The 17,761-nt window shown below is 44.5% G+C and overlaps 1 protein-coding gene across 1 annotated transcript; it reads left to right on the top strand.

Annotated features, from left to right (window-relative positions):
• The first annotated feature begins 232 nt into the window (after positions 1 to 232).
• On the top strand, positions 233 to 17,438 carry npr1a (natriuretic peptide receptor 1a). The gene is made up of 22 exons (XM_058619277.1): positions 233 to 496; positions 2,295 to 3,015; positions 5,172 to 5,362; positions 5,441 to 5,554; positions 5,978 to 6,140; positions 7,682 to 7,776; positions 7,864 to 7,999; positions 8,109 to 8,193; positions 8,463 to 8,583; positions 8,851 to 8,925; positions 9,578 to 9,655; positions 9,800 to 9,904; positions 10,976 to 11,047; positions 11,190 to 11,349; positions 11,769 to 11,924; positions 12,013 to 12,181; positions 12,361 to 12,507; positions 14,619 to 14,742; positions 14,868 to 14,936; positions 15,007 to 15,181; positions 16,263 to 16,361; positions 16,445 to 17,438. The coding sequence occupies exons 2-22, from the start codon at positions 2,307 to 2,309 to the stop codon at positions 16,585 to 16,587; spliced, it is 3,186 nt and encodes a 1,061-aa protein (XP_058475260.1). The 5' UTR covers positions 233 to 496; positions 2,295 to 2,306; the 3' UTR covers positions 16,588 to 17,438.
• Positions 17,439 to 17,761: the final 323 nt, after the last annotated feature.

Below are 17,761 nucleotides of genomic sequence, written 5' to 3'. Positions count from 1 at the left end.
CCCGCCACCAGAAAAAGTGCCCGTATGCGCGCGCCCGCCAGTGCTGCTCGGTGAGTGACGGTGAGAGCAGCGACTCTGAACCTGGGACATTACCGGGACATCTGGACACGGTTTCTGTCTCTGTGGTAGACTAACACCGCGAGACACAAGGGGAAACGATCCGGGACAGACAGAGAGACACACAGACAGACAGACAGACAGACAGAGAGAGACAGAGAGAGGTTTTTCTTTTCATCTTTTTTCTTTCTTATTTTTGTTCTTCATCTGGAACATGAAGCTGCTGCACTGAAGACCTGAGACCGGACTGAAGACCTGAGACCGGGGCTGAAGACCTGAACCCGGACTGAAGACCTGAGACCGGACTGAAGACCTGAGACCGGGGCTGAAGACCTGAGCCCGGACTGAAGACCTGAGACCTGGGCTGAAGACCTGAGCCCGGACTGAAGACCTGAGACCGGGGCTGAAGACCTGAGACCGGGACTAAAGACCTGAGCAGGTAAAAAGCATCAGAAACACTTTCAGCTGATTCAGCTCAAAGAGAAAATCCTTATCAAATAAACGTAAGTTATTGTTGTTGTTATGAGACGAAGAGGAGTAAAAGTGTGAATAATGTTATAACGTCATTAAATAATGTTAGAATGTGATTAAATAATGTTATAACGTCATTAAATAATGTTAGAATGTGATTAAATAATGTTAGAATGTGATTAAATAATGTTAGAATGTGATTAAATAATGTTATAACGTCATTAAATAATGTTAGAATGTGATTAAATAATGTTATAACGTCATTAAATAATGTTAGAATGTGATTAAATAATGTTATAACGTCATTAAATAATGTTATAACGTCATTAAATAATGTTATAACGTCATTAAATAATGTTAGAATGTGATTAAATAATGTTATAACGTCATTAAATAATGTTATAACGTCATTAAATAATGTTATAACGTCATTAAATAATGTTAGAATGTGATTAAATAATGTTATAACGTCATTAAATAATGTTATAACGTCATTAAATAATGTTATAACGTCATTAAATAATGTTAGAATGTGATTAAATAATGTTAGAATGTGATTAAATAATGTTATAACGTCATTAAATAATGTTAGAATGTGATTAAATAATGTTAGAATGTGATTAAATAATGTTAGAATGTGATTAAATAATGTTATAACGTCATTAAATAATGTTAGAATGTGATTAAATAATGTTATAACGTCATTAAATAATGTTAGAATGTGATTAAATAATGTTATAACGTCATTAAATAATGTTATAACGTCATTAAATAATGTTATAACGTCATTAAATAATGTTAGAATGTGATTAAATAATGTTATAACGTCATTAAATAATGTTATAACGTCATTAAATAATGTTATAACGTCATTAAATAATGTTAGAATGTGATTAAATAATGTTATAACGTCATTAAATAATGTTATAACGTCATTAAATAATGTTAGAATGTGATTAAATAATGTTATAACGTCATTAAATAATGTTAGAATGTGATTAAATAATGTTATAACGTCATTAAATAATGTTAGAATGTGATTAAATAATGTTATAACGTCATTAAATAATGTTATAACGTCATTAAATAATGTTATAACGTCATTAAATAATGTTAGAATGTGATTAAATAATGTTATAACGTCATTAAATAATGTTAGAATGTGATTAAATAATGTTATAACGTCATTAAATAATGTTAGAATGTGATTAAATAATGTTATAACGTCATTAAATAATGTTAGAATGTGATTAAATAATGTTATAACGTCATTAAATAATGTTAGAATGTGATTAAATAATGTTATAACGTCATTAAATAATGTTAGAATGTGATTAAATAATGTTATAACACCATTAAATAATGTTATAACGTCATTAAATAATGTTATAACGTCATTAAATAATGTTATAACGTCATTAAATAATGTTAGAATGTGATTAAATAATGTTATAACGTCATTAAATAATGTTAGAATGTGATTAAATAATGTTATAAAGTCAGATTGACCTCAGTGACACAAAGTGACCACACGAGGCAGCAGAGGACCAGCAGCTAAAATCACTGATTTTCTCTCTGGACTCTGGTGTGGGAGAGTGAGTGTGTGTGTGTGTGTGTGTGTGTGTGTGTTGGAGAGTGAGTGGTTTACAAACGTCAGTCAAACAGTGAGATAAAGATCATGTGACGTAGAGATGGTAGATTTTGTTACAGCAGGGGGCGCTCACAGCACAGTCAGCACTGATGATCTGAACTGTGTTTCCCTGCAGCTCGTCTCCATCATGACGTCCACGTGTCACTTCCTCTTCCTCTTCCTCTTCCTCCTCACACAGTCAGCTGACTCCTCTCCCTCTGTTGACAACACCACCGAGGATCTACAGGAAGTGACTCTGGCCGCCATTTTACCGATGACTAACACAGAGTATGCGTGGGCGTGGCCTCGCGTGGCGCCCGCGCTCCAGCAGGCGGTGCAGCGGGTGAACTCTGACCCGTGGCTGCTGCCTGGCCTGAAGCTCCGCCTTCTTAACGGCAGCTCAGAGAACCGTGACGGTTTCTGCTCGGACTCGATGGCGCCGCTGGTCGCCGTCGACTTCAAGATGTCGAACGACCCCTGGGCGTTCATCGGCCCCGGCTGCGATTATTCTTCTTCACCCGTCGCTCGCTTCACAACACACTGGGGCGTTCCCATGGTGACCGCCGGCGCCCGCGCCATCGGCTTTGAGCACTACGCAGCGGTCACCAACACAGGCCCCACCCACAAGAAGCTGGGCGAGTTTGGCGCCAGCATCCAGGAGACGTTGGGCTGGCGGCAGCACGCCATGCTCGTGTTCAGCGACAACAAAGACGCCAACGACGACCGCTCGTGCTACTTCGCCGCAGAAGGGCTTTACACGGTGCTGGGAAACCACAATGTGTCCATCAGAGATCACGTGATCGACGCCGACGTCAACTACAAGACGGTGGTTCAGATGATCCGAGACAACGGCAGAGGTCAGAGGTCACACTTCCTGTCCTCCTTATTCAACTTCCTGTCTCCTGTCTCCTGCTCCTCCTCTTTTAAAGATGACATGACCTCACATCACATGACATCACGTGACGTTACAGTTGTTGCTAACTGCAGGTGTGGCTAGCTGCAGTCGTTGCTAATAGCAGATGTTGCTAACTGCAGTCGTTGCTAACAGCAGGTGTGGCTAAGTGCAGTCGTAGCTAACTACCGGTGTGGCTAGCTGCAGTCGTTGCTAATAGCAGATGTTGCTAGCTGCAGTCATTGCTAACAACAGGTGTGGCTAAGTGCAGTCGTTGCTAATAACAGATGTTGCTAGCTGCAGTCGTTGCTAACAGCAGGTGTGGCTAAGTGCAGTCATTGCTAATAGCAAATGTTGCTAACTGCAGTCGTTGCTAACAGCAGGTGTGGCTAAGTGCAGTCGTAGCTAACTACAGGTGTGGCTAGCTGCAGTCATTGCTAATAGCAGGTGTAGCTTCACAGTACTACAAATAAAGCTCATTCTCATTCTAGCTAACGTGTTCCAGGGTCGAAGCATGATTAGCTGTACCCTCAGATCTGGTTTTTTGGAGTAACTAGCTCACCAGCAAGCTACTGAGTGAGCTTTAAATATATAATTTTCAGTTGTAATAACATTAAAACACAGTTAAACTAGCAGTCAATTAGCATTGGACTGATGCTACATTCACTCCAAATGAAACACTGCTAAAACTGTCAGGGAAATGTATTGGCTAGCCACCTGGTTAGCTCGTTAGCACCGCTGTCTCTTTATGATCTTTACGTATAAAATCATCTGCCATCTTAACTATCGACGTTACTGTTAAATGACTAAATGCTAAATGACATGTAATGTACTGTTAGCATGTTGTTAATATTATGGTATGTTCCACAGTCAGTGTGTGTGTGTGTGTGTGTTGTTAGTATTATGGTATGTTCCACAGTCAGTGTGTGTGTGTGTGTGTGTGTGTGTTGTTAGTATTATGGTATGTTCCACGGTCAGTGTGTGCGTTGTTAGTATTATGGTATGTTCTACACTAAGTGTGCTTGTGTGTTTTGACGAGTCGTCTATAACACACTGTTATTTTGAAGTTAATTTCATTTTTGTGGTTTTTGTTTCTCATGTAGAACGGTTACATTTGTACGTGTGAACGCGTCACTGTGAAAAAAAACCCATGTGACTAGTAATGCTAACAGTGGCTAACAATAACTAGCTTGGAATACGATCAACAAATCTTTGTTCTTTTTTCACTGTTAAAGAAAAGTATCGTGGGAATCGAAGTTAACGCAAAGAGAAAAGAACACACACACACACATACACACACACACACACACTAACTGCTTCTGTCGTCTAACTGGGGCCATCTGTTGCCACCAGCAACACATGAATGTACTTAAAGTAATTATGAGTGTGTGTGTGTGTGAACATATCACATTACATCTGATCTGCTGCTGATAACGAGCGAGGAGGGGCGGAGTAGTGATAATCACCATGGCAACTGACCAGCTGAGCTGTGACGTCATCACTCTGGGACAGTTAACCTCAGAGGACGAAACTGGACACAGAGTTTGTAGAATGTCCAAGTCAGACCTGAGGACGACACCAGAGACAAAGAGACAAAACCACAAGAAACTAAACCAGAGACAAAACCACAAGAAACTAGACAAAGAGACAAAACCACAAAGAGACAAAACCAGAGACAAAGAGACAAAACCACAAGAGACAAAACCAGAGACAAAACCACAAGAAACAAGACAAAGAGACAAAACCACAAGAGACAAAACCAGAGACAAAGAGACAAAACCCCAAGAATCTAGACAAAGAGACAAAACCAAAAGAGACAAAACCACAAGAAACTAAACCAGAGACAAAGAGACAAAACCACAAAGAGACAAAATCAGACACAAAGAGACAAAACCACAAGAGACAAAACCAGAGACAAAGAGACAAAACCACAAGAAACTAAACAAAGAGACAAAACCAAAAGAGACACAACCACAAAGAGACAAAACCAAAAGAGACAAAACCAGAGACAAAGAGACAAAACCACAAGAGACAAAATCAGAGACACAAAGAGACAAAAACCAAAGACAAAGAGACAGAACCATCTTCTTCATGTCTTGTTCTTCTTCATGTCTCCTTCAGTGGTTTACCTGTGCTCTTCCTGGGACATCCTGAGGACTCTGATGGTCCAGTTCTGGAAGGAGGGTGTGGATTTAAAGGAATACGCCTTCTTCTTCATTGACCTGTTTGCTGAGGGTTTGGGGGGGCGGAGTCCAATCAGACCCTGGTTCAGAGGAGACCACGATGATGTCACTGCCCGACTGGCGTTCAGGGTGAGGGACTTTTCCGGATGTTTAATGAGACACAGACTCTGAGACGCAGAGGTTTGACGCAGTTGTGTTTGTCTTCAGAGTGTGAAGGTGTTGACGTACATGGAGCCGCAGAATCCTCAGTATCTGCAGTTTGTTCACGCTCTGAAAGTCAACGCCAAGGAAATGTTCAACTTCACCATCGAGGACTCTCTGGTACCAACATTAGCACTGTTAGCAACGTTAGCACTGTTAAAAAAACAACAAACAAACAAAAGTCCACGATCTCTACGTCACATGATCACGTCTTTATCTCACTGTGACACACACACACACACACACACTGCTGCCTCCATCACTGAGTTCAAATGTCTGATTTTGTCACTTCAGTGTTTGAAATCCAACGTTCACGTCAGTGACACAGAGTGACCACACGAGGCAGCAGAGGAGCTAAAATCACTGGTTTTCTCTGTGAGCTTTGGTGTGGGAGAGTGAGGGAGTGTGTGTGTGTGTGTGTGTGTGTCTCACAGTGAGATAAAGACGTGATCATGTGACGTGGATTTAGTTGGATTTAAGTGAGATTATTAAAGCCTCGCTTGTTTCTTGGATCTCTAATAACAGCGTGTTGTTGTGTTTCAGTATAATCTGATCGCTGGAGGCTTCTATGATGGAGTCATGCTCTACGCTCACGCTCTCAATGAGACTCTGGCTGAGCAGCGAGGACCGGGACCAGGACTGGGTCCAGTCCACAGGCCTAAAGAGGACCTGGTGACCAGGAGGATGTGGAACAGAACTTTCCCAGGTGAGGAGGACACCTGCATGTCTTCTGTAAAGTCCTCACAGCAGCAGGGCAGTCTCTTGTCCATGTCTCCTGTTTCCATGTCTCCTGTGTCCGTGTCTCCTGTGTCCCTGTGTCTCCTGTGTCCATGTCTCCTGTCTCTGTGTGTCCTGTGTCCGTCTGTCCTCTCTGGACTGGTGTGGGACAGTAAGTGGTTTCCTGTCTCACAGTGAGACAAAGTGCTCGCTGTGGTTTTCCCAATGTGGTCTGTGGTTCTGGTCCCAGACGTCCTGTCCTCATGTCGTCATGTCCCCACTAAACCACAACCAGCTGGTACACTCTGTGTGTGTGTGTGTGTTTGACGAAAGGAAATGCCAGTCGCTCGTTCCCATGGTGACGTCACAGAGCAGCGAGGCTCCTGATTGGTCGCTCAGGCCTTGTTAGTTAATAGCAGAGTGATTGATGGATGGAGCGGTGAGAGAAGCTGGTTTCTCACAAACCCACGCGTCCCTCACCCGTCTGGGGACGTGTCCTCTGCTGTAAGAGCGCCCCCTGTGGACTGAAATAAAAAGCAGAGACAGAAAGACGTCTGAGCTGAAGTTTGTAAAAACGTTTCTGTTTTAAAACATGAAACGCCAGAGACGTCTCATCAAGTGGACAGACACCAGAGACGTCTCATCAAGTGGACAGACACCAGAGACGTCTCATCAAGTGGACAGACACCAGAGACGTCTCATCAAGTGGACAGACACCAGAGACGTCTCATCAAGTGGACAAACAAATACAGACCAGACTGAAGCTGTAAAAGTGTTAGAGACACATGACTGAGTGTCCACAGAGACACATGACTGAGTGTCCACAGAGACACATGACTGAGTGTCCACAGAGACACACGTGATCATCGTAACGATGCAGAATAAATCACCAGGACTGTATGTTGGTGTCCGTCTCCTCTCTACTGTCCATTTGTCCCTGAAGACGTTCTTCAGGACATTGGGAGCGTTAGCAGGGTTCAGGTGTGGAGAACAAACATCCACAGGAAGTGGCCGTCCATCACAGGAAGTGACAGAATGATGACCCGGGCTCAGCTGGACGAGCCGGACTAATGAGATCAAACACACACACGCACATACAGACACACACACACGGACACACACACGCATACAGACACACACACACACATACAGACATACACACGCATACAGACACACACACACATACAGACACACACACACACACACACACACACACATACAGACACACACACACATACAGACACACACACACACACACATACAGACACACACACACAGACAGAAACATACACACACACATACAGACACACACACACAGACAGAAACATACACATACATACATACACACACACATACAGACACACACACACATACACACACACATACAGACACACAGTTTTTGCTGACTCAGCACTCCACTTTGACCTTTGACCCTGCTAATGTCACAATGTTGATGTCAGGAAACACAAGGTTTTACTTCATCATAAAGTCTGAAGCTCTGTGTGTGTGTGTGTGTGTGTGTGTGTGCAGGAGTCATGGGTGTGGTGGAGATGGACACGTTCGGGGACAGACAGACCGACTTTGCCATATGGGACATGACGGACGTTGACTCTGGAGAGTTTCAGGTAAAACACCCAACTGATGATGTCATCATGATGTCACAGCAGCTATAACCACACCCACCAGAGATGTGTGTGTGTGTGTGTGTTCAGGTGGTGTGTGTCTACAACAGCAGCACAAAACAGCTGGTCATGCAGAGTGGGCGGAGCTTCCAGTGGCCAGGTGGGTCACCACCTCCAGACGTCCCAGAGTGTGGCTTCAAAAACGACAAACCGGCCTGCCGTGCACGTACGAACACACACACACACACACACACACTCAGCTCATCCAGGCTCCGCCCCCTCACCTGAATGTTCTTCCTGTGTTTTTTGTTCTAACGTCCTCGTCTTCTCTCCAGGTACAGTGTCCATGCATCAGATGGTTGCCATAGTGATCTGCTTCGTCTTCATCATCATCGTTACCGTGACCATCTTCATCTACAGGTGAGGCTCACACTGTTGTTAAAGGGACAGTTCACGTCTTTGTCTCACTCACTCTCCATCACTGAGTTCAAATGTCTCATTTTGTCAATTCGGCTTTTAAAATCCTTCATTCAGACTGACCTCAGTGACACAAAGTGACCACACGAGGCAGCAGAGGACCAGCGGCTAAAATCACTTTTTTTCTCTGTGAGGTTTGGTGTGGGAGAGTGAGTGGTTGTCTCATCTGTTGTCTCACCTGTATCACCTGTCTCACCTGTTGTGTGGAACAGGAAGTTGAAGTTGGAGAGTGAGCTGGCAGCTCAGCTGTGGAGAGTGTCCTGGGAAGACGTCCAGATGTGTAACCTGGACAAAGTCCTGAAGAGAGCGTGGAGCCGACTCACTCTGTCCCTGGTACCAGAACAAACAGGAAGATTCATGTATTCATTCATTCATGGATTCATGGATTCATGGATTCATTGATTCATGGATTCATGATTCATTTATTCATGGATTTTTTGATTCATGAATTCATGTTTTCATGAATTCATGTATTCATTGATTCATGGATTTATTGATTCATGTATTCATTAATTCATGGATTCATGTATTCATTTATTCATGGTTTCATTATTCATGGATTCATTTATTCATGGATTCATTTTGTTTGTTTCTGTGCAGAAAGGATCAAACTACGGCTCCCTGATGACCATGGAGGGAAACTTCCAGATCTACACCAAGACTGGATACTACAAGGTGTGATGATGTCAGTGATGATGTCACAATCATGTCATGATGATGTCAGTGATGATGTCACGATCATGTCATGATGATGTCAGTGATGATGTCACGATGATGTCAGTGATGATGTCACGATGATGTGAGTGATGATGTCATGATAATGTCAGTGAGATGTCACGATCATGTCATGATGATGTCAGTGATGATGTCACGATCATGTCATGATGATGTCACGATGATGTCATGATGTCAGTGATGATGTCACGATCATGTCATGATGATGTCAGTGATGATGTCACGATCATGTCATGATGATGTGAGTGATGATGTCAGTGATGATGTCATGATAATGTCAGTGATGATGTCACGATGATGTCATGATGATGTCATAACCCTGTTGGTTCTGTCTGCTCAGGGAAACATGATGATGTCAGTGATGATGTCAGTGATGATGTCACGATGATGTCAGTGATGATGTCAGTGATGATGTCATGATGATGTCATAACCCTGTTGGTTCTGTCTGCTCAGGGAAACATGATGATGTCAGTGATGATGTCACGATGATGTCAGTGATGATCTCAGTGATGATCTCAGTGATGATGTCAGTGATGATGTCAGTGATGATGTCATGATGATGTCATAACCCCGTTGGTTCTGTCTCCTCAGGGAAACCTCGCTGCCATCAAATACATCAATAAGAAACGGATTGAACTGACCCGGAAAGTTCTGTTTGAACTGAAACATGTAAGACGTTCATGTGTTTCACACTGACCTCATCACCTGTCACTAAGCCCCGCCCCCTCAGCTCACTGTCTGCTGGTTGGTTGGTTGTTAGCGGTGTGTCTGTACGTCTGCACGTTAAACCACGGCGTGCGTCTGTCCCTGCAGATGCGGGACGTCCAGAACGAGCACCTGACCCGTTTCATCGGCGCCTGCGTGGACACGCCCAACATGTGCATCATCACAGAGTACTGTCCTAGAGGCAGTCTGCAGGTACTGCACCTCCACCAAAAACAGCTGATCAAACTGTGTCTGTCCTTGTCTTTCTTTGTTTTTTTCTCGTCCTTCTTTGTCTTTGTTTGTCCTCCTCTGTGTCCTCCTCTGTGTCTTCCTCTGTGTCTTCCTCTGTGTCCTCCTCTGTGTCCTCCTGTGTGTCCTCCTCCTCTCGTCTGATTGCTTCTCTTCCCAGTTTCTCTTTGTTTTCTTGGGTGAAAAAGTGTCACATGACTCTTTGTTTACGCCGCCATGTTGGCAGGAACCCTCTGCACCTCTTCATGACCTCTGACCTCTGACCACTTTATCCTTCTCTCAGTCAATTATACAGTTTATTATTTATACCTCTTTAAAAACATTCTCTCGTCCTGTTTCTATCTTTTTGCCCAGTATCATCCCTTCATCCCTTCATCATCTCTCAGCTGCGTGTCCTCCAACATTCGTTCATACATCAAACACTCGCCCAGTTATACATCATCAGCCTGTCAGCGCTGTAACCTAGCAACGTGAGAACAGCAGTCATGCAGCTGTAGGTGGCTCAGTGTGGGCGCTGTGGGTTCAGAGGGTCAACCACAGCTCCCCCTGCTGACACACACGTTACTGATGAGAAACACAGACAAACATGAACACATGAATGTAAACACATGAAAACTCAGGAAACATCACACGTTTACTGACAGGGCCGTGACAAGTAACTGTGGGGCCCCAGGCAGAGCTAATAGACACGCTTCAACCATGTCTCTGTGTCTGTCTGTGTCTCATGTGATCATCATGTGTCTCATGTGATCATATGAAACAGGATGAACATTAATGTTGTCATCATGACAAAGTGTAACACAACTCTTTTTTTAAATGAAATCTAGAATCACGTCGTCGTTGTGTTCAATTTTCATGCTGTCATATGTTTCACTCTTTCATCTTTGTTTTCTTAAAAAGTTGATTAATGGATTCATCCTGGGATTACACCTGAAACTCCTGATGTGTGTATTCATGTGTTCACTTGTTCTTGTCTTCATGTATTCACATATTCATATTTTCATGTGTTCACTTGTTCATGTGTTCATGCTGCAGGACCTGATGGAGAGTGACAGCATTACTCTGGATTGGATGTTCAGATACTCACTCATCAATGACATCGTCAAGGTAACAACACCACATCTTTGTTTCCATGGGAACAGTGACTTCACCTGTTTTTAAATATGACCACAAGGGGGCTCTGAATCACCTGTGTGTGTGTGTGTGTGTGTGTGTGTGTGTGTGTGTGTGTGTGTGTGTGTGCGTGCAGGGCATGGCGTTCATCCACAACAGCGTCATCATCTCCCACGGTAACCTGAAGTCGTCCAACTGTGTCGTGGACAGTCGCTTTGTCCTGAAGATCACAGACTACGGACTGAAGAGTCTGCGCAGCTGCAGCAGTCCTGAGGACACGCACGCGTACTACGCACGTGAGACTACACACACACACACACACGCACGCGTACTACGCACGTGAGACTACACACACACACACACACGCACACATACTACGCACGTGAGACTACACACACACACACACACGCACGCGTACTACGCACGTGAGACTACACACACACACACACATACTACGCACGTGAGACTACACACACACGCACACATACTACGCACGTGAGACTACACACACACACACACACACGCACGCGTACTACGCACGTGAGACTACACACACACACACACGCACACATACTACGCACGTGAGACTACACACACACACACACACACACACACACACGCACGCGTACTACACACGTGAGACTACACACACACGCGCGTGAGACTACTACTACAGTGAGATACTGTGAGTCTGTGACTCCGCCCCCTCACACAGGTAAGCTGTGGACCGCCCCTGAGCTGCTGAGGTCACAGTGTCCCCTCCCCCGCGGGACGCAGAAAGGAGACGTGTACAGCTTTGGGATCATCCTACAGGAAGTGGCTCTGCTGAGGGGCGTGTTCTATCTCGACGCGCACACACTCACGCCTAAAGGTCAGAGGTCACAGCTCTGTCACGTCTCAAGACTCCATCATCAATTTAAATGAACAATGAATAATAATGCCCCGCCCCCTCTCCACAGAGATTGTCCAGGCCGTGCGGCGGGGTGAAGCCCCGCCCCTCCGCCCCTCCCTCTGCTTCCACAGTCACAGCGAGGAGCTTGGCGTCCTGATGCAGCGATGCTGGAGCGAGGAGTCCAGCGAACGACCCGACTTTAACACCATCAAGATCCTGCTCAGGAAACAACACAGGTGTGTGTGTGAGTGTGTGCGCGTGCGTGTGTGTGTGCGTGCGTGTGTGTGTGTGTCACACACCAAACCCTGTGTGTGTGTGTGTGTGTGTGAGAGTGTGAGTGAGAGTGAACACCTGAACTGTGCCTTTAACCTTTAACCTTTAACCTATAATGTACAGTATTGACCTCTCTGTTCAGAGGTTACGGCTCCAACATCCTGGACAACCTCCTGTCTCGGATGGAGCAGTACGCCAACAACCTGGAGGAGCTGGTGGAGGAGAGAACGCAGGCGTACCACGAGGAGAAACGCAAGGCCGAGGCTCTGCTCTACCAAATACTGCCACAGTAACTATACTGCAGTAATACTGCATCACTGTAACTATACTGCAGTAATACTGCATCACTGTAACTATACTGCAGTAATACTGCATCACTGTATCTATACTGCAGTAATACTGCATCACTGTAACTATACTGCAGTAATACTGCATCACTGTAACTATACTGCAGTAATACTGCATCACTGTATCTATACTGCAGTAATACTGCATCACTGTAACTATACTGCAGTAATACTGCATCACTGTATCTATACTGCAGTAATACTGCATCACTGTATCTATACTGCAGTAATACTGCATCACTGTATCTATACTGCAGTAATACTGCATCACTGTAACTATACTGCAGTAATACTGCATCACTGTAACTATACTGCAGTAATACTGCATCACTGTATCTATACTGCAGTAATACTGCATCACTGTAACTATACTGCAGTAATACTGCATCACTGTAACTATACTGCAGTAATACTGCATCACTGTAACTATACTGCAGTAATACTGCATCACTGTAACTATACTGCAGTAATACTGCATCACTGTAACTATACTGCAGTGATACTGCATCACTGTATCTATACTGCAGTGATACTGCATCACTGTATCTATACTGCAGTGATACTGCATCACTGTAACTATACTGCAGTAATACTGCATCACTGTATCTATACTGCAGTAATACTGCATCACTGTAACTATACTGCAGTAATACTGCATCACTGTATCTATACTGCAGTAATACTGCATCACTGTAACTATACTGCAGTAATACTGCATCACTGTAACTATACTGCAGTAATACTGCATCACTGTATCTATACTGCAGTAATACTGTATCTATACTGCAGTAATACTGCATCACTGTATCTATACTGCAGTAATACTGCATCACTGTATCTATACTGCAGTAATACTGCATCACTGTAACTATACTGCAGTAATACTGCATCACTGTAACTATACTGCAGTAATACTGCATCACTGTATCTATACTGCAGTAATACTGCATCACTGTAACTATACTGCAGTAATACTGCATCACTGTAACTATACTGCAGTAATACTGCATCACTGTAACTATACTGCAGTGATACTGCATCACTGTAACTATACTGCAGTAATACTGCATCACTGTATCTATACTGCAGTGATACTGCATCACTGTAACTATACTGCAGTAATACTGCATCACTGTATCTATACTGCAGTAATACTGCATCACTGTAACTATACTGCAGTAATACTGCATCACTGTAACTATACTGCAGTAATACTGCATCACTGTAACTATACTGCAGTAATACTGCATCACTGTAACTATACTGCAGTAATACTGCATCACTGTATCTATACTGCAGTAATACTGCATCACTGTATCTATACTGCAGTAATACTGCATCACTGTAACTATACTGCAGTAATACTGCATCACTGTAACTATACTGCAGTAATACTGCATCACTGTATCTATACTGCAGTAATACTGCATCACTGTAACTATACTGCAGTAATACTGCATCACTGTAACTATACTGCAGTAATACTGCATCACTGTAACTATACTGCAGTAATACTGCATCACTGTATCTATACTGCAGTAATACTGCATCACTGTAACTATACTGCAGTAATACTGCATCACTGTATCTATACTGCAGTAATACTGTATCACTGTATCTATACTGCAGTAATACTGCCACAGTAACTATACTGCAGTAATACTGCATCACTGTATCTATACTGCAGTGATACTGCATCACTGTAACTATACTGCAATAATACTGCATCACTGTATCTATACTGCAGTAATACTGCATCACTGTAACTATACTGCAGTAATACTGTATCACTGTAACTATACTGCAGTAATACTGCATCACTGTATCTATACTGCAGTAATACTGCATCACTGTAACTATACTGCATCTATACTGCAGTAAACCTTTGTGTTGTCAGTTCTGTTGCAGTATCACTGCAATATTATTGCAGTAATCCTGTGTGATGTCAGTTCTGTTGCAGTATTACTGCAGTATTACTGCAGTAATCCTGTGTGTTGTCAGTTCTGTTGCAGTATTACTGCAGTATTACTGCAGTAATCCTGTGTGTTGTCAGTTCTGTTGCTGAACAGTTGAAACGAGGTGAAACTGTCCAGGCTGAAGCTTTTGACTCCGTCACCATTTACTTCAGTGACATCGTTGGTTTCACGGCGCTCTCTGCTGAGAGCACGCCACTGCAGGTGTGTGAGTCACATGGTCATCACATGATATACATATTATAATAATAATAATAATAATAATATTAATCATAACAATAATAATAATAAAAGCGTTTCTGACGTGTTGTTCTCTGTCTCTCCTGTAGGTGGTGACTCTGCTGAACGACCTCTACACCTGCTTCGACGCCATCATCGACAACTTTGACGTTTACAAGGTATGTGCTAACCTACGTTAGTGCTACACTCTCGTGTGTCATGTGAACACTCTCTCCACGCTGCCCCCAGGTGGAGACCATTGGTGACGCCTACATGGTGGTGTCGGGTCTGCCGGTGAGGAACGGTAAACTCCACGGTCGGGAGGTCGCCCGCATGTCTCTCGCTCTGCTGGACGCTGTCAAGAGTTTCAGGATCAGACATCGACCCGAGCAGCAGCTGCTGCTGCGCATCGGCATTCACAGCGGTGTGTGTCACATGACAGGAGCCAGTAAAGGGCTGGTCCAGGGTTTTTTCCAACAGGAAACAAACGTTTGTAAACCACTCACTCTCCCACACCAAACCCCATAGAGAAAATCCCTGATCTTAACACCACACAAACACACAGGAGTTGTTGATCCCACTGCGTCCATCACTAAGTTCAAATGTCTAATATTTCATTTAGACTTAACTCAGTGACACAAAGTGACCACACGAGGCAGCAGAAACCAGCAGCTCCTGTGTCCCTGCAGCTAAAATCACTGATTTTCTATGAGGTTTGGTGTGGGAGAGTGAGTGGTTTACAAAAGTCTGTCTAACAGCGAGATAAAGACGTGATCACGTGACATAGATAAAGACGTGATCACGTGACGCAGATAAAGACGCGATCACATGACGTAGATAAAGACGCGATCACATGACGTAGATAAAGACGCGATCACGTGACATAGATAAAGACGCGATCATGTGACGTAGATAAAGACGCGATCACATGACGTAGATAAAGACGCGATCACGTGACATAGATAAAGACGCGATCACGTGACGTAGATAAAGACGCGATCACGTGACGTAGATAAAGACGCGATCACGTGACGTAGATAAAGATGCGATCACGTGACGTAGATAAAGACGCGATCACGTGACGCAGTTCAAGACGCGATCATGTGACGCAGATAAAGACGTGATCACGTGACGTAGATAAAGACGCGATCACGTGACGTAGATAAAGACGCGATCACGTGACGTAGATAAAGACGCGATCACGTGACGTAGATAAAGACGCGATCACGTGACGCAGTTCAAGACGCGATCATGTGACGCAGATAAAGACGTGATCACGTGACGCAGATAAAGACGTGATCACGTGACGTAGATAAAGACGCGATCACGTGACAGATTTTATTTCATGTGTCTTTGGTTAAAGTGGATAAAATCTGTTCTTCCTTGTGTCTCCACTGGCAGCCATGACGGTGTGTGCGTCAGGCTGGTTCTCAGCAGCAGGGGGCGCTCACAGCACAGTCAATCATGAGTCATGACTGTGTGTGTGTGTGTGTGTGTGTGTTCAGGTCCAGTGTGTGCTGGTGTGGTTGGACTGAAGATGCCCAGGTACTGTCTGTTTGGAGACACGGTCAACACCGCGTCACGCATGGAGTCCAACGGAGAAGGTCACACACACACACACACACGTGTTTTTCTTCTGCTGCCTCTGGGGGGCGCTGTCACTGACGATGACCATGTTTCTCTGCAGCTCTGAAGATTCACGTGTCAGAGGTGACTCGTCAGGTTCTGCACGAGTTCAGCGGCTTCACCTTAGAGCTGCGAGGAGAAATCCAGGTGAAGGGCAAAGGTCACATGAGGACGTACTGGCTGCTGGGAGAGGACAGCAACTGACAGGAGAGAGAGGACAGCAACTGACAGGAGAGAGAGGACAGCAACTGACAGGAGAGAGAGGACAGCAACTGACAGGAGAGAGAGAGCAGCAACTGACAGGAGAGAGAGAGAGAGAGAGAGGACAGCAACTGACAGGAGAGAGAGAGCAGCAACTGACAGGAGAGAGAGGACAGCAACTGACAGGAGAGAGAGAGCAGCAACTGACAGGAGAGAGAGGACAGCAACTGACAGGAGAGAGAGAGAGCAGCAACTGACAGGAGAGAGAGGACAGCAACTGACAGGAGAGAGAGAGCAGCAACTGACAGGAGAGAGAGGACAGCAACTGACAGGAGAGAGAGGACAGCAACTGACAGGAGAGAGAGAGCAGCAACTGACAGGAGAGAGAGGACAGCAACTGACAGGAGAGAGAGAGCAGCAACTGACAGGAGAGAGAGAGAGAGGACAGCAACTGACAGGAGAGAGAGGACAGCAACTGACAGGAGAGAGAGAGAGAGAGGACAGCAACTGACAGGAGAGAGAGGACAGCAACTGACAGGAGAGAGAGAGAGCAGCAACTGACAGGAGAGAGAGGACAGCAACTGACAGGAGAGAGAGAGCAGCAACTGACAGGAGAGAGAGGACAGCAACTGACAGGAGAGAGAGAGAGAGGACAGCAACTGACAGGAGAGAGAGGACAGCAACTGACAGGAGAGAGAGAGAGAGAGGACAGCAACTGACAGGAGAGAGAGGACAGCAACTGACAGGAGAGAGAGAGAGCAGCAACTGACAGGAGAGAGAGGACAGCAACTGACAGGAGAGAGAGAGCAGCAACTGACAGGAGAGAGAGGACAGCAACTGACAGGAGAGAGAGAGAGGACAGCAACTGACAGAAGAGAGAGGACAGCAACTGACAATAGAGAGAGAGAGGACAGCAACTACAGACATCTACAGAGACAGTTCACAGAGACATCTACATGGACATCTACAGAGACATGCAGGTCGTGTTCATCATTTAATCTTTTCAAAGACACTTGGACAGAAAAGAGTCACAGTGAAAGCAGGACATGCTGAGGTGGACGTCCTCACAGGTCCAGGTCTGACTGAAGTCATTTCACTGATATTTAATGTCTTTTTTTGTGACATACTCTTTGTAACAGCTGTTTAGAAAATACTACATAATAAACATTGTTATTAC

This window comes from Solea solea, chromosome 20 (assembly GCF_958295425.1).
Source record: "Solea solea chromosome 20, fSolSol10.1, whole genome shotgun sequence".
NCBI lineage: Eukaryota > Metazoa > Chordata > Actinopteri > Pleuronectiformes > Soleidae > Solea > Solea solea.
This window is presented reverse-complemented; position numbering and strand designations above follow the sequence as displayed.